The sequence below is a fragment of the Bubalus kerabau genome, chromosome 9 (assembly GCF_029407905.1).
Source record: "Bubalus kerabau isolate K-KA32 ecotype Philippines breed swamp buffalo chromosome 9, PCC_UOA_SB_1v2, whole genome shotgun sequence".
Lineage (NCBI taxonomy): Eukaryota > Metazoa > Chordata > Mammalia > Artiodactyla > Bovidae > Bubalus > Bubalus kerabau.
The window spans coordinates 40,287,053-40,311,327 of NC_073632.1; the positions used below are offsets into that span (position 1 = coordinate 40,287,053).

The following is a 24,275-nucleotide window of genomic DNA, read 5'->3' on the forward strand; positions in this document are numbered from 1 at the left end:
GATAGCTTAGTGCTCCAAACAATTCTTGGGTGCCAATTATTTACTGTTAACTTTCAGGAGCTATTTCACTGTGCTCTGGATTCCGTTATTGCTATAGAGAAGCTGGCTATTATTCTGAGACTTGCTGTATGAATAAGCTGCCTTTTCTCTCCAGCGCATTTCATACTGTCTGGTGCCTTGTAGTTTCCTTGTGATAAGCTTTAGTTCTGTCCTGCAGCTGTGTGTGTGTAATGGTGAAATTGTAAACCCCGAGGAGGGCTATTTTCCTATTTTATTGTGAATAATATATTTGCATAGTCTGTTCTGCCTAGCACAGTGCCTTGTACATTATACATTGCTAGAAGATTGTTTGGTTGAATATTATTGAGTTTCCTTATATAGCTCTTTTCCTACCAGAGTATAGTTAAGAATATTTTAAAAATATTTACCTAACAATGTAAGGAATGCTTAAAATGTTCATTTGTTTAAAAAAATGGGGAGAGTTAAATGTGGCTTAAATTTTTTTTCTTTCTCATGATACATTATCACGGCATTAGCAGGAATGGGGAAAAAGTCATGGTGTTTTATAAAACTTAATTATTGCCTTTGGGTTAGGCTTAACATTTTTATTTAAAATGTAAAATACTATATTTTATATTGAATGAAAATACAAGCTGTTATTTTTAAAATCAGAATATTTTAATATATTTATACAGTTTCCTGATTATTTTTTAATTGTAAACATTTATGATTTCTTATTATACTATAGATCTGGAAGGTGTGGTTTTTTAAAAAATTTAATTCCTTTTTACTATAAGAAAGAATAGAGAGACTGTCCCTACATGTAAGAAGATAGAATCAATCTGGCATGAATTGCTAGATAAGAAGATGATGACAGTGATTTTGTTCAGAATTCAGAACTTTTGTTGTCTTAAATGTAATTCACTTGCATTATCAGGTTATAGCAGTGTCCTCTTCTTCATTTTTTCCCCTGTAAGCTGAAATCTGTCTGCAATCATTAGCTTTTCTGTGTTCTCTGTGAATACTATAGACCCTGTCCTCTGGCTTTTAAAAGGACTACCTTCTGCTGGTTTCAGATTTCACTATTCTAACTTAGATACTGCTGGACGCCATCATAATAACTTGCCTTTGAGATTTGTGGCTACAATTAGGTGGTATAATGAAGCACATTAGGAAATGCGTTGCATCTGCCTCTAATTGTGTTTCATTAGGCAAAATAAATTAATTTTCGATTCATCTCTAAGAATGGTTGTTTTTTTTCAGGTATCTATCCTGTCAAATGTTTAATTCTTTGTTCATTAATTTATGTTGTGTGGGTGCATGTGTATGTATGTGCATATGTATGTGGATAGAATAAACTTTAATTCTGAGTTTTCACAGAACAAATTCTGAATGTCACAGTAAATCAGTTTTTACAGTGAACCTCAAATACTGTTGATAGTTGGACTTGAGATATTTAATCTTGAAATTGAAGGTTTCAGAACTGAAATCAGTCACAGGTATACTGAATAGAACATTGTACTGAATAGAAGAGCAGAATCACTTATTAAAAAGTGATGTTTCCTGGACCTTCTCTACTCTTTAATTGAATGAGAATCTCTTGGAGTAGGGCTCCAGATACCAGGTAACTGTTTTGTGCTGAAATTTGAGAACTTTAGATGTAAGTGAGTTTTGGAGTAAATTCTATTCTTAATGTAATGTTCTATGAACAGGATATATTACAGTAGCTTTTAGATTTGTAGGAGTAAATACTAGTGTGATGTAGAATTGGTTTTTATCACCAATTGTTGATTTTCTATGCAGTTTGAAAATATCGAGCTGGCAAAGGTAGACAGGAAGTTAGCACATTTTCAGATAGAAGTAGCATCCAGGACTGGTGAAGTTTCAGCTGGTCTCAGAAGTTTCAGCTGTGGCATGGAATGTGAGACAGTCACTTCATATATAATTCATAATTTAGAAGTAGTGTTCTTTGATATTTCAGACTCTCTGAGGTGACACAATAAAACATCTTTGCAGAAGGTTGGCTAAATGGTAAATTTATACTCTTTGGAAAGAAAAGAAGACATTGTGTAAAGTAGAATGTAAAAGCATCCTTTCTTTTTCTCCTCTTTCTACCTGTGTTTATTAAGTTTTAAGTATATTCCTCCAGATCATTTATGTGCCCGTGAATATGTGTGTACTTATATACACAGCTTCCCTCGTAGCTCAGTCAGTAAAGAATCTGCCTGCAGTGCAGAAGACCTGGCTTTGATTTCTGGGTCATGAAGATCCCTTGGAGAAGAAAATGTTAACCCACTCCAGTATTCTTGCCTGGGAAATCCCATGGATGGAGGAGCCTGGTGGGCTACAGTCCATGGGGTTACAAGAGTCAGACACGACTGAGCGACTAAACCACCACCACATATTCCTCCAGATCATTTATCTGCCCGTGGATATGTGTGTTTGTTTGCATATTTTAAATATTGATGTAAACATATTACCCCTCTTCTTCCAAAGGCTATAACAGTTTTAAGTTCTATCATCATAGGATATTAGCAGTCATTAATAGTTTCATGTGTATAATAGGGAATGCACTTTTACTGTTTAGTGAGTTTAGCATCTTTTTTAAAAAAATAAGTATTCTTTTTAAAAACATTTATTTTTTTGAAATATTTTCCTGGCTTCATACTTGGATCAGTTAGTGTTCTTAATCAGAAGAAGCTGACTGGATGATTAAGAACAGGAGGAATTTATTTAAGGATGTTTCATTAACTCAAAATTTCTGAGGAGCGTTGGAGAACCAGGCTTAGGGTTAAGCTTCCAGGTAATACACCTCAGGCGCCTCTGAGATCGGACCCTCTCCTGCCCCATTGGAGGAACCAGCCGATGCCGCCCAGGTACTGCGCCTTCTCTGCCAGCACTTGGTTTGGCCACCTCTACTGTTGTCATTGGGAGGCTAATGTGTCTGCTGTTGCCAGAAATGGTAGCTCCACACAGAGCCCGTTTTCTCACGTGACTCACTTCCAAACTGAAATCTGCGCAGGTGCTTCTGAATGTCTGTATCGTCATTGCAGGGTATGTTGGGAATTTAAGGTCTAAAATTTATTTTGGGAGGTTGGCTTTATAATATGGGAATTTTCTTGAGTATGAAAGGGTTTTGTAGAAGCTGATGGGAACCTGTAATATGGTAAGTTACAGTGATATTTTGTGATACTTATTCTTTCATCTGTAATATTTTTCCCCTTCCATCTCCAGGTGACTAAATTCTGTGCAGAGACCTCTTGGAATTATATTTTTAAAACAGTTTGCCTGGCTCTTTCTCATTTGAATCTTCTTATGATTTCCTCAGCATTTCTTTTCCTGTTACTTTATTTAAAACAATATCAAAACTCATAAGTAATATTTAAATATATACTGAATCAAACATTATGGAAAGACATAGAGAACAAACTGTAAAAGTTACATTTCACCATCCACCCCTACACTTCAAATTGCTATCACCTTTCAATCCACTCCAGCACTCTTGCCTGGAAAATCTCATGGATGGAGGAGCCTGATAGGCTGCAGTTCATGGGGTCGCAGAGTCGGACATGACTGAGCGACTTCACTTTCACTTTCTGTATAGCATGTGATAAAATGATAATCTTTGATTTTAGTTAGGCATATTTGATGGCTGTTTGGCATTTGATAGTAAGTCCACTGAGTGTAAAGGCCCTTATTTATTCTTTGGGCTTCCATATTGCCTACTACAGCTGTTCCTATGTTTGGGATAGTATTATGTAAAGGTCTGATCTATGGCAATAGCTACGCAGTCATTTTGGAAGTAAAAATGTACAACCTGGGAATTTAGTAAATGTTCAGAAAAAGATAGGAATCAAAGTAGACTTCAGGTGTTCTAGCTTGGGAAAATAGATCATTGAGGATGCCATTAAGGGAGACTGAGAATGTAGAAACTACTCTCCATCTGCAAATATATTGCTAGAACCCTTTCTGTTTATTTTCCATTACTGAAGGAGCACCTTTACCCATATTTTTGATTTGATTTTGAGTGTGGAGAGGTACTACGGTTTTCAGGTTGGGCCTAGATTTCCACAGTTGAGGAAGGACACTAAGAGATACCATTTTTTAAGTAAAGTTAGAAGTTGTGTCTGAGGCTTCAATGATTTATCATGAATAAAACCTTTCAATGGGGAAATGGATTTTTCTTTTAAGGCATAGTACTTTGGTTAAATAGCATGAATATATACCTGTTTTCTAGTCATTTTCATCTGTAAGTAGATTGCAAATGAGCATATATTTTATGTATCAATTTTTAGAAAATGTATGAAAGGTTTGATTTGTTTCAGATGACTAATAATAATAGTAACAGTAATAAGTAGTAAGTCTCTCATGTTGATGAAGTGCTTTTGAAAAACTTGTGCTGGGAAACCATATTCAGATTTTTGTTTTGGCATTTTACATTTTGCCTCTTTTTCTTTTTTTTTTTTTTTTTGGTCTGTTAATTACAACTAATTTGGCATTCTTTTTTCTTTCCAGATCATTCAACTTCAAGTGGCACATTATCTTTTAAGCCTAGTCGGTCATTGGTTACTCTTCCTACTGCCCATGTCATGCCGTCTAACTCCAGTGCTTCAGTTTCCAAACATAGGGAATCATTGACATCAGATGGCTCAAAATGGAGTATAAGCCTCATGCAAGCATTGGGAAATCATAGTAGGGGGGAGCAGGACTCTTCACTGGACATGAAGGACTGCCGGCCCCTCCGGAAATGGTCATCTTTATCCAAACTCACCGTCCCAGAGAACTGTAGCCAGGGTGGCATGGTGCACACAGAAGAATCAAGGAGAGGTTTGGAAAAGACAGGGAGAGACAAGGCATTAACAGCACAACTAAGGACCGTTGGACCTAGCTGTTTACACGACAGTATGGAGATGCTTAAGCTAGAGGATAAGGAAATAAATAAAAAACGACCATCAACTCTGGACAGCAAATATAAATTTGAGAGCTGTAGCAAAGAGGACTTTAGAGCTTCTTCCTCCACTCTTAGGAGACAGGACTTAGACATGACATACAGTGCCTTACCTGAAAGCAAGTCTATTATGACAAGCTCAGAGGCTTTTGAATCTCCGAAATATTTAATGCTTGGTCAGCAAGCAGTAGGTGGAGTTCCCATTCAGCCTTCTGTGAGGACACAGATGTGGCTCACTGAGCAGTTGCGGACAAACCCCTTGGAAGGTAGAACTACAGAGGACTCTTACAGTTTAGCTCCTTGGCAGCAGCAGCAAATAGAAGAGTTTCGGCAAGAAAGAGATACACCAATGCAGGTAAGGCTCAGAACCTAGTGTTTGCCTCCCTCCAGTGGATGCTCTGAGTACTAGCACACTTGAAGTAAGCATTTGACAGTGTGTCCATAAGCAGATTGCTTTACTTTTCCTTTCCCCTGCACAGTAATAAGCATAAATGTTATAAAACTCTAGAAGTATTGTGTTGATAAAACTTTAAAAATATTTGAGACTTATTAACATGGAAAACTTGAAGCTTTGTACCTGACTTGTTGTTTTTCTTCTCATTTGTTTTGCTTTTGTTCAGTTGCTCAGTCATGTCCGACTCTTTGTGACTATGGGCTGTAGCATGCCAGGCTCCCTATTCTTCACTATCTCCCAGAGTTTGCTCAAATTCATGTCCATTGAGTCAGTGATGCTATCTAACCATCACATCCTCTGCCACCTGCTTCTTCTCTTGCCTTCAGTCTTTCCCAGCATCAGGATAAACACAGCAAAAAATATTCAATCTAAAGAAAATTGAAACAGAAACAAAGGAGGCTGGCATGATATAATAGAAAGAACATTAACTTGAATGAAGGCTTGGATTTTGTTTCTGGTTTTATCAGATTCAGAATGTGGATGATTCTCTTATCTGTCACTTAATATCTCTGGGCCTGAGTTTTTCTTTCTTTCCTCCCCCCCCCCAAATTGAGATATCATCGACATATAACATATTAGTTTCAGGTATGTAACATAATGATTCGATATATGTGTGTTATAAAACGATCACCACAATAAGTCCAGTTAACATCCATCACCATACTTAGCTACAGAATTTTTTCCCTTGTAATAAATAAAATCTACTCTTAGTAACTTTCAAATATGCAATACAGTATTATTAGCTGTAGTCACTATACTATACGTTATAGCCCTGTGATTTATTTATAACTGAGGGTTTGTACCTTTTGATCGCCTTCATCCATTTTACTCACCCTCCAGCCTGTGCCACTGGCAACCATCCCTCTGTTCTCTTTATATGAGTGTAATTTTTTTGTTTGCTTTTTTAAAAAACACAATTTGTCTTTCTCTGGGTGACTAATTTCACTTGGCATAATGCTGTCAGGATCCATTCATGTTGCCACAAATGGCAAGATTTTCTTCGTTTTGTGTGAATGTTCTAGTGTGTGTGTGTATGGAGAGAGAGAGAGACAGAGCATGTTTTCTTTTTTCATTCATCTATTGATGGATACTTAGGTTGCTTTCATGTCTTGGCCATTCTTGTAAAACTGAACATAAGGTTGCATATATATCTTTTCAAGTTTGTCTTTTCTTTTTCTTCAGGTAAATACCGTGGAGTTACTAGATCATAGATAGGGTAGCTCTCTAATTTTTTTGAGGCACCTCCGTACTCTTTTCCATGGTGGGTATGCCAGTTTACTTTCCCACCAACATGTATAAGGTTTCTTTTTTCTCCGCATTCTTACCAACACTTGTTATTTCTTGTCTTTCCGATAATAGCCATTCTAATAAGTATGAGGTGATAGCTCATCGTGATTTTGATTTGACTTTCCCTGATGATTAGTGGTGTTGAGTACCTTCTCATATATTTGTTCGCTGTATATATGTTTCTTCACAGCTTCTGCCATCTATAAAATGAGGAGGTGGAAATAAAGTCATTGATAAAGCTTTGGCAGTGGTTGGTATGTATTCAGGTTTATAAAACAGATGCGCTTTTAAAAAAAATTGGGTTTCAAGATTTATTAATCATTTTAAGGAAAGTACTATATGATAATATTACATAAAAAGAAGTGTGTACTTCCTAATGTCAAATGTAAATGTGTAAATTTCTTGATCTGAAAATGTCTTTTGTTCCAAGGTAATTGTTTGCAGCGCATTTTAACTGGGAAACCTATTGTCTATAGAATTTTTCATAAATCCTGTCATCCATTTTTTTCTTATTACCAGAGTTTTCTGAAACAAAGTGATTTCATCGAAAATTGCAGAATTTCCCTGGAGTAAAAACTTAAAATTACTAATAAAAAATAATGAAGATTAAAGGAATATATTCTATGAAAGAATAAGGAAATCACTTATCTAGTAACGTCACGAATCTGAGCGCAGCCCCAAAACATACACATAACCTAATGTGCTCCATTCACAGGAGAGCCCTTAATACCTCCTCTGCGCTTTCTTTACTCTTATTTTGAACATAGTTCTTATTATCTTGATTATATATATTTAAACTGCATAACCAAACAGATGTATCATGATGTGTGAATAACAAATCATAAAAGAGCAGTTTAACCAGATTTATTGTGATTTATCTATTCAAGCAGTTGAAAGATAGGAAACCTAATTCATCAAATGCTGTCATATTTTAGTTCTCAAGTGCTTGTGGTTACAGGAAAACAGGGATTGGGTAGTTGTTTCTCCAGCTGGTGTCTTTACACAGAACTGGAATAACCTGGGATGGTTGGGGGAGGGGACTGAATGTTTTGCTCCAACCTGAAGTAGGTGCCATAGAGAGGTAACTGAGAAGCTTGAGTGAATTTCAGAGAATAAGTACTAATTTCACTCCTTCCATTCTGTTGAGAGGATCCTCTTCAGTAATCGAAGTTTTCCCCAACCTTAAAGCAATGCCGAGAATGGGTAGGGAGCTTGGAGGTGCTTTGTGGAGCAAACTTATTTTAAAATATTCTTGGTGCATGGTAGAGGAAGAAGGTGAAAAGGGACAAAATTTGCATGTGCTTGGAGAGTCCTACTTTTAGATTAACCTTTAGGATGGTCTCTTTATAGTGCTTAAACTCAAAATTTAAGCTTAAAGTTTCATAGTAGAAAGGTGAAACCAGGTAAAGAAAACCTAGATACTTTAACTGAAATGTTTGACAACTTCTCTTCTATTCTCCTGGACTATTATAGAAGAAAACAGTCTTAAATACCTTCTCCTTGGAGCTTCCAAATATCTTTCTTTTAAAGTTCTCATCTTTCTTGTTTCTTAGGTCTCTTTAAAACATTGACTTCTTTTTAGTCTAATTTTTGTATAAAGGGAAGAGCCTTAATGATAATTATTCCATTGATAAATTGTGAGAATGTGATTTTCAATGACAACTGTTTGTCACTGTGAAGAAGAAACAAAATATTTTACAGCTAAGAAAAGGAATTTGGCTAAGAGTCACAATCTAACATCACCATAAATTTATCTAGAACTTTTGTAGCTGTCAGAATGTTTTATCTCATTTGATGCTCAGAGCCTCCTTCCTCCTTTTACTCCCTCAAAAGATTAGTATTGCGACATGAAAGTGTTTCTCTTCTTAGAACTCAGTCCTGAACATTTACTGAGCCAGCCTCACAGTCTTATTTGCATGGTGTTCCTTGTTTCTCGTAGTTCCTTACTAAATTAGCTAGAATACAGGTGGTGTAGAACTCTGAAGCATTTCCCCTTGTGAATGAAGAGAAGCATCGGGTGTCCTTAGGTGTCCTTAGGATATAGGTCTCCATGTACAATGTCCACCGTAGTCCTTGGTTCTTTCCTCTGCTCTACATTAGCGGCTCTCTTCCCACCTTCGCCTAAAGCTGTTTAACCCTACGAAAACTGTGACGTAAGAGGAAAACAAACAGCAGACTCTTGTCTTCTCTGGAAAGACTGTGTCCCTTTCTAAGCCCCTTTTGCATTTCTTTTTGGGGGATGGGGAGAGGGGTGGGAAGGAAATGAAGGATGCATATTTCTACATACAACACGATCCATTGAATCCCTATAAGCTCACAGTGGATCTTCCAGACAGAAGTGAAGGAGTGGTCGCTTTATTGACAAAGTAGCTCTTCTCTTCTCTTATATTCTGTAGGATGTTTCTGAGTACTGTGTTGCAGACATTAAAAAGAAGAAGATAAAATTTTGTGCTTGTTTTAAACAAGGAGGGGCTTGATCATCCAGGATATTGACACCTAATGATTTCAACGTATTTTACTGGAAGATTTCTCCTGTGTAAATGAAAAATATAAATATTTAGTAGAATGACTTAAATGACTTGGTTTTTGTCTTAACATGACATAAGAATGGTTTATTTTTAATGTGAGAGCATTTTGTGTGTTCTATTACATTCTCTGAAAAGAAAGTTTTCTTGTTTTTATTTTTTTTGCACCCTGTTTTTTCTTTTCTTTTTTTACTGTTTAAGATAATTTTACATAACTATATTGAAAGATGTGAAAACTTCGACACTCTCAACAAATAGACTATGACATTATGACATTCACTAGGTAACTAAAATGCATAATTGATTTTTGTTATACATGTTTTAATGAATAAAATTATTAATGTGTTTGACTTTTTCCAAGCCATCATCTTTTCTATATAGTATTGGCACATAATCTTTAGACATTTTAAAGTGTGCTATTACTTAGAAGAGCAAATTGTTTGGAAATTTTACTGTTTTCTCAGTATGCCAGAAGACTCAAAAATAATCAAAGGATAAATAATTTCTAGCTAGTAGGAAATGCATTGTTTTATGTATGTCTGCCCCCTTGTGTCTCTACTAGGAAAGTCTTGATCTTATTTGGGGAAAGTTACTGAAAACAGCTTACAAAATCAAAACTCCTTATAGACAGATTGTTTTATGGTCATATCAATCATGAGCAATTTCACTGAGTTCAAGAAGATTCATTTTAATGTAGGTGATTTGAATTAAATAAACATTTTGAACCAAATAATATAAAAGGCAACATTAAACATTTAAAAAATAGTTCCGTTTTGGTTCCCTGTAAAGTAAGGTTAGAATTTGAGCATTTGGTATATAAGTTTTTAAAATACATAATTCATTGTATCTTATTCTTTACAGATTATGATAAACAGAATAAATAAGTTCCATTTTAAGAATGGGTATTTATTTTACAATATAATCTGAGTTACAGTATTCTGTAATCCTTAAGTATAAGGTTTTAATTTCTATTAAAGGCAGAATGAACAACAAAACAATTCTTATTTCTGTTTGACTTTGGGAAAGCTCCATAACCTCACAGTTTATGATTTAAAGTTGATGTTTGTAATGAACAACATAATGAAAAGGCTAGAACCTATTATTTCAAAATTTCCACTTGTTTTTAGGATCATTGCAGCTAATTAATTATAGAACTTGGTTACTTTTTGCCTGGGTAATTATTAACACCAGTGAAGTGAATGCATTAATTACTTCTTGTTTATAAGCTCTTCTGGTTGATATTAGGGATATCCGATCCATAGTGAGACTTGACTTAAGAAATCCCTCTCTCAGTATGAAACCTCTGTTCTCAGATATCAGTGAACCAACATTATCCCCCTTTCTATCTCTAGTACCTCTCAGGGATTAAAAAAAAACAGTAATATGTCTTTCACTATTTTGTTAGTAGCATTTGTGTTACAAGCCATAGTCAAGATTGACTTTTCCAATTTTTTTTTTTTACCATATTTTGGCAAATTTTATAGTAAATTACATATTCTTTGTCTACTCCTTTAATAATTACTATATTGGTAGTATGTCTTTAACTGTAGTAAAAATTGTTGAATTATGTAATATAGGTATAAACTGTTTTAGACTTAATTTTAAACTAAGTCAATGTACCAAATTTTGGTGAATATATTTTCCAAACCAGTTTTTGCTTCTGTTTTATGAGTTGTTTGAAGAAATTTTTAAATGACCAGTTTTTACTTCTATTGTTCTATGAGTAGTTGGAAGATATTTTTAAATGAAGAGAAACTTGAAATGTATTCAGCAAGAAAATCATTGTAGATTAGTGTTGCTGGTTAGTGTAGTAGAGTGGCCTACCACATAGGTGTTTACAACCTGGTTGATAGATTAAGAAAAATAGCTATACCTTATCATGAACAGTAGTGGGATAAAAATTTTACTTTAAAATTTAAGAATTTGTTGATTTTGGAGAGAGAGTTAAAATTCTTATTTTCTAATGCTCGAAGTAATATTTTTTCTTTTATTCTTTTGCTTGCCTACAATGAGTGTGAGATTAAAATAGAACACAACCTGTAGAATCATTCTAATCTTCAAATTTTATGATTCCAGTGGCAAGTTACGTGCTCTAACTCAGGTAATTAGCTATAGTGCTTTAAAGGAAGATTAGATTCTATTCTATTAGTGTATTAGTAATTATGGCTAATCACACTGTCAGATGTTAAATTAACCAACAGTTCTTGTCTATTGATCATAAAGTCCTGGTGAGAACAGATTATGGTTTACCTGCACATATTAAAATTCGGTAATTCTTTGAGAAGATTAGTTGTTTTATTATCTAAGGGTATGGTCTTGCTTGTTTTTACTCGATTCTCATAAACTTAAAATATTAGGGTATTGTAGAAAAAGTATAATTTCTGTTTTAGAGTGTAGGGTCTGATAGAGTTACTATGGAGACTTCTGTATGATGGTAAACAAGATAACAGATATGAGGGGTATTTCAAACGATATTTCATTTGAATGATTATGTTGATATACTTGGTGAGGACCTGAAAAATACTCAATAAATCATCCAAGAGGCTTTTACAGTACAATATAAATTATATTTATCCCAAAGTGTGAAGCTGATGCTCTCTATATGAAGTGAACTTATTAGCAGTGCAGTTCCAAAACTAAACTCCTAGTTCATCCTTAGGAAAGATTTGGGATAGAAACTTAAGGTCTGTTTAGAAAATTAGCAGTTACATTATGCACACTTACATTATAGTCACTTTAAAGTTAATTTTTGAAAATAAAGCCCTTCTTATGTTTACAACATCCAGCAGATGAATATGTTTGCTAACAATTTGCTCTGTTCCAAATCTCGACCTTTTCACAAAGAAATTCTTCTATTTAGGAAGTGGTCTCTTATATAGTATTGTTTCCCCTTCTTCATGGGATGACAGATTTTAAGCTGATGGTGGTAAGTGGCAGCACTGGAGATTGCAGCAGAACTTCAGAGAAGCATCACGATGATGCAGATCAGCAAGAGACATATTAAGATGAGACAGAAATTGATAAATAGGTTCTGGAGATTTTGACGTGCTTGTTGAGGCATTTCAATGGTTGAAGCTCTTCTTATAGCAGAGCGAGTGAGGTACTGGACTTTATCCATGGTACCAGGAAGGCAGGGAGCCCGGAGTTTCAAATGCTCAAGAGAAAGATAAAAAGCTGCCAGCCAAGTGCGTCTTCTTTTCGGTAGCCTGGAATGTAAAAGTAGTAAATGGTTTAGGATCATAGGTGTGACCTATCCTCTGAACAGGTAAAACACTGTTCTGTGTTAATCCCTCTTCCTCAACCTAATTTGTATTTACAACATCAAATACCTCTATAGTCTGTGTGTATTGCTCAGGCTCTGTCTTTTTTGGTGATGGTACCATCATATCTTATATTTGGGGTATAGTAACTTCAGTCTTTCGAGAAGGCAATGGCACCCCACTCCAGTACTCTTGCCTGGAAAATCCCATGGACTGAGGAGCCTGGTGGGCTGCAGTCCATGGGGTCGCTAAGAGTCGGACACGACTGAGCGACTTCACTTTCACTTTTCACTTTCATGCATTGGAGAAGGAAATGGCAACCCACTCGAGTGTTCTTGCCTGGAGAATCCCAGGGACGGGTGGGCTGCCGTCTCTGGGGTCGCACAGAGTCAGACACGACTGAAGCGATTTAGCAGCAGCAGCAGCAGCAACTTCAGTCTTGGCCTCCTCCTCTCAAAATGACTGGAAGTATAGTTTGGTTAGGATGCGGCTTGTCTTGGGCTATTCCCTTGGGCCAAAGTTCTTATGTGTTATTTCATTAAGACTATTTTCTCTGTGAGCACAGTTGTTCTGAGCATCAGTGTATAAATAGCTCCAGAGCAAACTTTATAAAAAGAAATGTGTGCAATAAATTATTCTACAGATGTTGACTTCACTCCAAAATAAAATAGTTCAATGAGAAGTGTTTTACCAGAACTGTATATTGAAATGTTTCCCATTTGTTTTGACGATTTTATAGCTTTGTAAAATATACTACTTTAAGTAGCATTTTAACAGGATGATATTAAGTACTAAAGATTGTCAGACTCAGAAGGCATAGAAATAAAATTATCATTATCTCACTGTCTACCACACATAGTTGCCACTTACAAAGGGCCTATACTTACAGTGTTTGCATTTGCTTTCTTTCAGAGCTCCCACAAGCTGTTCTGCCTAATTAATTAATTATTTGCTGCCTGATCAATTACCTGTGCTGATTAATAAACAAAACAAAACTTAAAACAGTACATCATTGTAGAAAATTAGGTATATTCAGTAGATTAAAAATTAGCTGTAAGTTAAGTGCCCAGAGGTAATAGTTTGGCAATATTTGTTGTCAGTTAGGATACTTCTATGTATTTTGAAATAAGAAAAATTAGAAATGAAATTTTAAAAATAGTCATAATTAACTTCCAGAGATAATAACTGTTTACATTTCTTGATACATCTCTGCTGATCAAGATCTTACTGCCTTAGCCCAGCTGCCTGGTTTCATTTTCTCCCTAGTGGTTGTACATCTCATGAAGACCCATCTCAGTCTTCAGCTGTATTTTGCAAGAGAGACTAGTGCTGAAGAAGAGGGAAGAACTGAAAGAATGAGAAAGGATCTTTAGGCCTGATCTTTAGGTTAGAACTCATTTACTGTTGCAAAGACACCACGTGATACCCAGTGGTTGGTTGGATTCTGTACAGTTTCAGCACTTAAGCTTGGCTCCATTGGCTGAAGACCCTGTGGTCTCCTTCATAGACTAGCCTGTAGTGAGGAGATCCAAATAAAGAAATAAAGGGTTTTTCTTTTGTTCTTAGAAAAAAGTTCTTTAAATTGTTTCAGCTTATATTTGCTTATTATAGATGTAGTGGGTTTCTACTGTTGGGTAATTGTGGAGAAGATTATTACTTTTTTATATAAACTTGACTAGTCTCTTTATATAACAGAGCACAACCTAGAAGACTGTAAAGAATTAGCGTTAGTAGTTCCTATCTGAACTTAATTTTTATGAAGTTTTAGGACTTAAATGGTGTACAAGCCCTGAATTCTAAAGTTATTGTGAGATACAACATGGAAAAGGAAGAGCAAGCCAGTTCATCATGAAGTCACTCCCCTCCCCTGACACTGGGGAGCGGCACTTTAGTCACATGAAACGTGTCACCTTTCCATAAATACTTCATTCCCTTTTATGATTGTCTTTTGCACATGTTTTTCTGGCTCTGCCTGGAATGTCTCCCCTCCCCCAGCCTCTACCTTTGATTCTTTGCCAGGCAAACTTCAGTTAATCCTTAAGGTCCAGTTTAAATATCACTTCCTAATGAAACCTTCCATTACTCATTAAGGCAGAATTGGTTATCACCTCCGTTGGGTTTTAGTAGGGCTCTAGTGCTGCCTGTATCAAGATGTGGCTAGCGGGCCGTGCTATAATGTTGATTTGCATGCCTGTTCCCCCTTTTAGACTTCCTGTTCATGAGTATAAAAATTCACGGGCTTACTTTGTATTCTAGTGCTTAAGTGCAAAATGAGTACCATTTGAATAAATCAGTGAAGCTGAACGGTGATTTATTTATTTTGATTTACTTTAATATTTTTAGAAAATTTTTAATGATCAAAGATAGTGCTTTGATTAACAGATGAACCATTTAGGTCATAGAATTTGATAAACATAATGTCTAGTATTCTTCTCAAGTCTCTCTACAGATGAGGAAAGTGAGGCTTAGAATATTTACTTTAGAAATTAAAACTTAAATAAACTATTGTTAGTGACTAACAGAATTAACCCGAACTGAACTTTGTACAAGTGGGTATTTGGTGTTTGTGAAATACAAAGAGGTTTGTCCTGAAGAAATGAGCTATCCGATGATGATGAATAATGGATAGACTTAAAAGATGATCTCATAATGCTTCAGCCAAGTATTGTCAGAAAAGTTCCTGGAGATAAATTGAGTATAAAGGAGACAACCAAAAATACTGTCTTGTTTCTTGTCAAACTTAGAAATATGTTATAATTCTAAATAGTCACTTTATAACCTTGTGCTAAAACCAAAACAAATCCTGTTAACATGCTGAAATGTTAAGCTTTGTGCGTGCAGTATTTTGGGCCCAGTTCTATTTGACGGTGGTACGGTCTGAAATGTGTTGAGTCCTAATTCTGCTGAACTTCCAAAATCTATATGATAGTAATTAAGCCAGAATTTGTCCCTACCAGATGGGGCTTCCGGTTGTAAGTTGAGAAATGAAAAGCTGTGTGTGGGAACAGCACAGTCCTATTTTTAAAGTTGTCTGTGACCTTCACTCCATCATAATTTATGGCATGGTTGTCAGGTGTTTTATTCTTTTTCCTCCTCTGTGCACACAATCATCCTGTGAGTTTAGAACTCCTGCAGTCTTTTTTTTTTTTTCCCCCTTCCTTTTCTTAGAGCCAAGCTGTAAATGCAGCAGTATTTGGTGGAAGAAAGAGAGAACAAACTACAACTCTAATCTTTCAGCATTTACCATGTGTCATGTTAGGCTACATTTTGGGTCAGCTTCTGCAGCAGTTCTCACTTTGTAGTGAGTTCTATTTCTTAAGGTAACATCAGATGCATTCTTGTGCAAAAGGAACCTTAATAGACCTTTGAAAACTTTTTGGTGTCTGCATTAGGTTTTGCTTACAATTGATACTTTGATATTATTAATGCTGAACAGTAATTCCCACCTGTAATTTAAGCACTTCAGTGCTTTGCAGAATTTACTGAACTTCAGTTTTTTTCAGTACTCCCTCTGCTGAAACCATGAATTCTTTAAATTCTTTGTGGCATTCAGAATTTTGCTTCCCTTTAATTTTTGTCTGCTTGTTTATGCGTTTAGTGAAATAAACATGGGGATATTTTGTGAGTAACTTCAAGTAATACACATCTAAGACTATCGTCTGATAGATAATTTTTTGAAAAATTTTTCCCATTAAATTGATTCAGAAGATTAGAATTCTCTATATGTTTGAGTTACAGGATTTGTCTATATTAGGATTATTGGAGGGTTTTATTTTTCCCCTACTCTGCAGTCATTTTTGCACATAATCCAGAAGCAATTGTGTATGCATCTTTGTTGTTGTTGAATTAAATCAGACCAGTTCATCTTTAGATTTGTCATCAATCAGTTGGCATCCACAAGTTCACTTTGGTTGGATCTCTTTTCTTTTGAGATTGCCTAGTGCTTTGGCTCAGATGGTAAAGCATCTGCCTATGATGCAGGAGACCCGGGTTCGATTCCTGGGTGGGGAAAATCGCCTGGAGAAGGAAATGGCAACCCACTCCAGTACTCTCGCCTGGAAAATCCCATGGACGGAGGAGCCTGGTGGGCTATAGTCCATGGGGTCGCAAAGAGTCAGACACGACTGAGTGACTTCCCTAGTGCTAATAAAAGGCAATGGCACCCCACTCCAGTACTCTTGCCTGGAAAATCCCATGGACGGAGGAGCCTGGTAGGCTGCAGTCCATGAGGTCACTAAGAGTCGGACACGACTGAGCGACTTCCTTTGACTTTTCACTTTCGTGCATTGGAGAAGGAAATGGCAACCCACTCCAGTATTCTTGCCTGGAGAATCCCAGGGACAGGGGAGCCTGATGGGCTGCCGTCTCTGGGGTCGCACAGAGTCGGACACAACTGAAGCGACTTAGCAGCAGCAGCAGCAGTGCTAATAAACTTGGAAGTTGTATTAGAAGTTATTTTGTAACAGCAACTTTCCAGAACTTTGTTGGTCCACAGTGGCTATTTGAAAGAATCTTCAAACTGCTTCTGCCTGGTTATGAAAAGAATTGTGTAAACATAAAAATCAACATATCCTCAACCCCTAGATTGATCTCATAATGAAATGTTTCCCTTGTTCAAAGCCCTGCCTTTAGGGAACTTCATTAAACAGCAGCGTAGAGATTTTTCTCTTTGAAATTAGCAGATTGCTGTTGCCAATCTGTAGGCTTGTCTTTAGTATCTGTTCGTTATGTTAAAATTAATTTATTTGCAATTAAAATATTCTTTAACCTTCAGATTCTTCATTGGGGGAAAAGCATGTGGGGAGGAAGTTTTAAGGAAAATGAATGCCAGTTAAATGTACCCCCACTAATGAGTAAGTTGGTCCCCTCTCTCCACCCTTTTTTGGAAAAACCTGTAGGTGAAATGCATTATACAAAGCACTAGAGGTCCTCAGTTGACTACAAGTATACTGGGATGGAGCTGTACACCCAGGCCTCATTTTGTTGTGTTTATTTGGTGCTGCATGCTTCAGAATTATGTAGGGTAAGAATATTGATGGACTATTTCTCAAAATGTTCAAAAAGATACATACTATCTCATTTAGTTCTTTGTAATTTATAAGCATCACTTACTTGATTTCTAACCTTTAGATTTTCTTCTTTGCTGGTATGATCAGTACTGTGTTAATTCACACTTTTAGATGAAAGTGATTTTTCATAGCATAAATAAAGCAAGATTCCTCTGTTCAAGCACTGCAGAACAAATAGGCTTGAATATTTTAAATGGTATGATGTGAGGAGGTCAGAAATGAAACCGAGGAAAGCTAAGAATTTAGTATGAAACTGGAATAAAATATGCAAGTGTGGTTTCTGTTTATGCAAATATTCTCCTATCTCTAATTAATTAGTAAGATTAAGAAACAATATCAATATGTAACCAAACGCAATTTTGGGGGAAGTTTTGAGGAGAAATTAACCTGCATTTTCGATATCAAAGCTAAATAGATTAAAGACATGAGTATTTTAGCAATGAAACAAAAAGAAACTTTGATTATTCTTGTTACTGTTCTTTAAGGTCTGTGCCAGTTATTTTGAATTTTGTCTTCCAAGATGTTTCGCTTAATAATTGAGGGACATCTATAAGTATTATGTCCCTAGCTTTTAAAATGATCAGGAGAATATTATAAAGGTGATTAAGGACATCATGCCTCAGGCATAAATTTAACTTTAAATGAAATGGAGTGGTTTTAAATTAAAATAGAAGTTGTATCCCCTAACTTTGCCTTTTGGAGTGCCATATAGTATTTGAGGACTTGCAGTTCATTTTGTTTTGCCAGGGTCGTGATTTATTTTTAAGCCGTTGATCAGTGGATGAGATGTGTGTGTGGTGTAGAGTCTTAAAATCTTGGCTCTTGCCAAGGCGCCACCATTTCCTAGCTCCCTGACCTTGGGCAATTCACCTTTTTGCATCTGTTTCCTGAACTGTAAAATAGAGATGGAGTGTCAAACATTTGGGAATTAAGAGGATCAAATGAAATATTTGTGGATGGTACATTTAGAAAATTGTTAAAGAAGAAGGAAGTTTTAATTAACTGTTTCTAGGATTGGTAAGAAGTATACAGTCTAACTTAGATACTCTAATTTTTACTTAAAACTTTAATACATTACATAATTAATATTTTACCTAGTATGTTAAAATTGGGGGAACTATTTTGTTCTTTCAAATATTCTTCTAATTAGTGAGATTAAGAAATAATATGTAACCAAATGCAATTTTTCTGGAACATTATTTTCCTTTATGTCCACTGGAATACTGTTAAAATAATTTTGATGTTTGAATTTTAGGAAATCATAGTGACACGACTCTGCTTACTTAAGCAAAGTACTCTAGCTCTTACCTGTGTTTTTAAAACTCACTCAGTTTTTCACAATTTAAACATATTTCACATTTCTCCTACTTTATTTCATCAGACTTATTTTTTAGCACTTAGTTTTAAACTGCATGAAACAAAGACAGTATTTAAATTTCACCCTATGAAAGAGATGAACTAGTTAGGACATAAAGTTTGACACCAACACCATGTATGAAATTTGGGAAACAGTCACTAACTATGTAATTTCTGTTAATCTGGACACATGAAGGATAACTTTAGTAGAATTTCTGCTCTTTCTAGAAATTATCAACTTTGTGGAGCAATTATGTAATGTGAAATTTTGGTACTATAAAAGAACTCATGAACATCTCATTTGAAGTGTGAGAATGTTATTTGATGGCTATTTGAGTAAAAATGTACAAATCTGCTCAAGTAAAACACCTACACCGAGTGACTCTTGAGTAATATCAAAGGAAAAATGTTTTATGAATATGAGGACACTTAGAGGAACTTGACAAAAACGAGAAAGGCATGCTTTTAGATGCCTTAAGGAAAGCTGCTTATGGAATTATGCCAAGTTCTTATCTCTTAAAAGCAGTAGAGTTAACATTTGTCTTAAGAACTTAGAATTCTAGAATTAAATTTTATTTTGGCATATATAAAAATAAAACTAATGAAATAAAATCAATGCAGTATCCTTTATGCCCTGACTAGAAGTTAAGAATGAAAACACATTTTGTATATTAAATTAAGAATCTAGAGTGGAAAAGAATATAAGCAGAAGTTATAAAATTTATGATGGCATCTCCATTCCTGTGCATTTTTTTCATACTCCTCCCCACCTTCTAAATGCCAGAGAGGAAACACTGGAGGACAGTAACTTAATAAAAATATATTCATTAATAGGCAGAATAAACATTCATTTCAAATTCACTCAAATGAGATTCTTAGGAATACATGTACTACCAAAATAACAAGCATATGGCAATTATTTTTAAAATAAATTAATGTTCTGTAACTTTAGAATTTTACATATTTTTGACGAGTGTTTTGAAATGTCCAAAGTCTTAGTTTATGGTTTAATATTGAATTTAATATAAATAAATTGATTTATTGAAAGCTTTTTTTTAAATTGAAGTAGACTAGACTTTGTAAAAGTAGTTTGTGATATATTTCTTAAACTCGACTTTGTTAATATTCACTGTAAAGAATCAGAATAGTATTGGAGTAGTCATGCCAGTAATGTGCCTCTTGTACAGTCATACAACTGTTCATAAAATTCTGGATGTAAGTAGACCAGTCCCACCCTGCTTCTCAACAGAGTAACACATAGCAAAATGAAATCCTTATTTTTGCATAGAGAAATCAAATCACCACTAGCACCAAACATGGTACCGTAATTGAAAGATTTTAATTGGCAGAAATTTAACAGCAAAGCTTCATACTGAAGCTTCATCATGTTAGCTTGTAACAAGGTAATTTTTGAACAGCAAAATAAAAGTGAAAGTTAAATCAAAATGACAAACCAATAACCAAGATCAAAGATGAATGCTACCTTTATGATTTCTAAGTTGTCTTATTCTTACTATCACTGCTTAGATAAACATTTATTTAGAAATTAAGCTTTATGTCAGTCAGACATTTTATTATTTAAATTTGAACTGAAACTTAGAAAATATGATTAACTCTTTTTTAAAAGTTCAGTAAGTTTGAGTTCTAGAAAGTGCCAAAATCGGTGTAATCTGTTTCTTACCTTGGCTGTTGTGACGATCACAATATAGAATACTGTGGGTTACATGAAGTGTTATCCGACGTTTAGCTGGAAAGTTTTCTGACTGTTACCAGAGTTAGGGGAACAATTGAAGTAGGTGGAGGAGAAAAAGTGTTCTAGGGAGGTCTTATGATGTCACACAAGAATTCTGAAGTTATGATTGGTTAACCATAGTCTTATCACAGCCAAACATTTTAGAATGTCATTTATCTTAACCTTAGGTATGGAAAGGTCATTAACACTTTGTGCCTCATTTTTTTGTTTTTAACTTTAAAAAGCATGTGGGAGATAAGTGAAAAAGTTCAGAGTGGTAGAAAGCTCTTTTTTAAAGGTTCATGCATCTTCAGGCTCAGAAGTAATTGTAATCTGAGGGTGATAATGTTAAAGAACTAAAATTGTTAAAATAATAGGAATTTTAATAGAGTGAGAATAATAATACTGCCTTAAGCCAAACAGCTTTCATTGAGTTGTTGTTGCTATACTGAAGCTTCATAATGTTAGCTTGTAACAAGATAATAATTAAATTGCCACAGAATGAAATTTCCTATTTTTTCCCGACTTATTCTTTTCTCATACCTATTTGTATATGGGGGAGAGAGTATGTGTGAGAAAGCCAGAATGAGAAATCTGATTTTGGTTTTAAAAAATTAGCTTTATCTTATAGTTAAAGTAAGAACTAAGAAATGTATTTAGTTCACTTTTGTTTTCTCAATTAGTGCTCTAAAAATAGCAATGTATTTACGAACATTAATTCTCATTTTTTAAACTGATAGATATCACCCCAAGAAAAGTTGTTTTCAAATTTAAGTATTTAGGTTTTTTAACCAGCTGCAGTAAATTGCCATAAAATCTTACTAAAATTCCAGTAAGCTGATAGTATCAGGAATAACTTTCTAGCCAAAAAGATGTAATCCCACATAACTGATCAATGGCATCCTAGTTAATGCTACTTTATTGACGGTAGATGTGCATGTGTCTGGAAATTTAAGTAGTATTTCTAAAATGGTGTGCCTCACTTAATGCAGTAGTTGTTTTCCTGAAATTTACTATGTAAATGAAATTTTAGTAAATGAAATGATCTTTTGAACTTCTGAGAACAGAAGAGAATTCCTTTGACAAACCAGGCATCGTTTTCCTGTCCCCCCCCCCTCCAATTTTTTTTCTTTATATATTAGATTAACTTAAAATCACCACTCCTCCAAATTCTGATTCTTAAATCTCGACTGTAATTCTGGAGAAGCTACTTGTTGTTTTTAATTTTTAAAATGCTTACAGCAAAGTGAACTCAGCCTGCTTCACTTTCTTATGGGTAACTAAAATCTTTTGCAGCAGCTGCTTATGTGTCCTTAAATGGAGATGATTTTGGCTTCTTCCAAAGAAAGATAAATCCTCTGCTAAAACAAATCTCTTGTTATTTAAAGAATCAGCTAAAACTATCAGAGAAATAATGTTCAGCAAAGGCCCTCTGTGAACAATCCTAAGGGAAAATTTTACAGCTTAAAAGGAAAACCCGAAATTAAGTAAATTGCATGAACGTTTGACATTTTGCTCAGTACTATTCAAGCATTTTTTCTTTCAATCCTTACATAATAAGGATCTCTGATTATTATCAATTGCCAGTGATTACTGACATTCAAAACCTAGGGACTTGAAATACAACCCTAACGTGATTTATAGTAATTTGTCAAATATGACATAGCTGCTAAGTGACAGACAGTTCAGATTTGGACCTCTTTAGTTATAATTCTCTGGTAGGTTGGCATGTTAGGGGGAAGCTATAGTGTAACATGGATATGCATTCCAGAGAGTAGCATTTATCAACTAAGAAACTATAAGATGGAAATAGATGAATTATTAAAAACAAACTAATTTTAGCAAGTCTGCTTTAAGTTTGCCTACACATTCATTTGAAAATGAACCTTAGAGGATAGATCATTGTGTGAGTGCCTCTAGTTCTAAGAACATAGTATTAGTAATACTTAACTTGTATAAAGTAAGAAACTACCACAGACTGAATAAAATATGGCCTAGATATTTCACATGTTGGCAGATTTGCTCAAAAAGCCTATATAGGTTGACACACACACAGGCGCACGCACACACACACACGTACACCCAGAAGGATATTAACAAAGTGTGTTTGTTTAGAGTCGGAAAGAGGAGATAAAAATCTACTTTTTAGATTTGTGCAAGAGTGGGGAGCTTTTGTGTCTACCGTTTTCCTTTGGTTTAGCTGCTGTTGCTGCAGCTGATCATCATTGTTAGTCTAAACGGAGCTCTAGAAAGTGTTACATCTTCCTTTTGGGCTGATTGCCTAAACAGAAAGTTGTATACTAGGAGCTTTGGTGAACTACAGAATAATCAGTAGATATTTCCTCAGAAATTCCACTATGATGGTCTAGAAAGTGTTTTTAGAGGTGCTTTGTCAGAATCTTCATTTGGGGTCAGACTATAGTCTGAATCCGTTTTTGGTATATATGACCTTATACAAACTTCTTTAAGCTGCCTTATCTGTGGGATGGGTTTGTCGTGAGGATTTTCCTAAGATGAAATATGTATATAATGGCTTCGAGATCTTGCAACACGGTGTCCATTTAGTGTTAGTACTTATTTTCCTTTTGAAGATGATTCTTACGGCCCAAGGGTAGAGTTCAGTACCCTTTGAACTTGGATAGGAAAAATATTAAAGATCTTTGTTTTTACTAAATTCTGAATGAGATTTCGCCTTTCCTCAGTTGTATGTTTACTGTCACTATAGTAGTCTTAGATAATTTCATATAGAACAGTTGGAGGGATATAGCTTAAAATACTATTCATAGTCATACCACTTGAAATTATGCAATTAAGCTGTCTGTAAATATTGTTATTTAATGCATTAATAAAGAAGAACAGAAAAGAAAAAAGGAAATAAAGCAGAAATATTACAACATAAATTTGTTTTTTTTTTAATATTTTTTTTGGTGAAATTTCTTTTCTAATGTATGTTTCTCATTTTTTCAAGTTTTATTTTAAAACAGTTCTGAATTTACAGAATTAGTGCAAATATATGGACAGAGGAGCCTGGTGGGCTTGCAGTCCATGGGGTCGCAAAGAGTCGGGCACGACTGAGCAACTAACACTTACTTACTATAGTGTAGTGTAAACCCCACACCTGGCCTCCCCTGTGTTTGACATATCCTACACAAGTCTGGTACATTTATCACAACAGGTGTACCAGTGTTGATACTTTATTTTAAGCAAAACCCATTGTTTCAGTTTTCCCTGGTGTTCCTTTTCTTTTCCAGGATTTTTTTCAGGACACCAGATTACCTTTAATAGTCATGTCTCCTTTGGTCCCCTTGGTTGTGACAGTTTCTTACAGAGCGTCCACAGTTGGGACTTGTCTGATGTTTTTCTCGTGGTGAGGCCAGTTGATGTGTTTTCAAGAGGAAGATCAGAGAGGTAGAGTACCGTTCTCACCACACACCAAGTGTACATACCTATCAGCATGACTTACCAGTGTTGTTAACCTGGACCACCTGGCTGGAGTGAAGTATTCATCAAGTTTCTCCATGGCAAAGCTACTCTTTTCCCTCTCCTTCCTTCTTTTACTTTCCAGAAGAAAGTTACTGTACACAGCCCACAGTTATGCTTCCCTACCTTAGGAGTGGAGTGTCTATAAAAATTACTTGATATCC

At 35.2% G+C, this 24,275-nt stretch overlaps 2 protein-coding genes across 13 annotated transcripts in view; one reads left to right on the forward strand and one right to left on the reverse strand.

Moving 5' to 3' along the window:
- CEP85L (centrosomal protein 85 like) overlaps positions 1–24,275 on the forward strand; it is a 140,740-nt gene that overhangs the window by 55,863 nt on the left and 60,602 nt on the right. For 10 of the 11 annotated variants that reach the window (XM_055535063.1, XM_055535066.1, XM_055535073.1 and 7 more), the window contains one exon: positions 4,516–5,303. In XM_055535063.1, the coding sequence (XP_055391038.1) occupies positions 4,516–5,303 (788 nt within the window). Of the gene's footprint in view, positions 1–2,630; positions 3,055–4,515; positions 5,304–24,275 lie in introns of those variants that run through there. The other variant, XM_055535069.1, reaches the window with a different exon arrangement.
- PLN (phospholamban) lies at positions 7,379–20,715 on the reverse strand. Of its 2 annotated transcripts, XR_008698079.1 has the most exons (3): positions 20,581–20,715; positions 11,939–12,420; positions 7,379–9,221 (listed from the first exon to the last, which is right to left on the reverse strand). XR_008698079.1 is itself a non-coding variant. In XM_055535076.1 (2 exons), exon 2 carries the CDS (start codon positions 12,330–12,332, stop codon positions 12,174–12,176), a length of 159 nt encoding a protein of 52 aa, XP_055391051.1. In that variant the 5' UTR covers positions 12,333–12,420; positions 20,581–20,715; the 3' UTR covers positions 9,294–12,173. The 2 variants fall into 2 exon arrangements, 1 of the variants encoding a protein (XP_055391051.1); XM_055535076.1 differs by lacking the exon at positions 7,379–9,221 and having other exon boundaries at positions 9,294–12,420.

Excerpts from the sequence above, each read along its gene's own strand:
- PLN (XM_055535076.1), bottom strand. The coding sequence starts at position 12,332 with ATGGATAAAGTCCAGTACCTCACTCGCTCTGCTATAAGAAGAGCTTCA.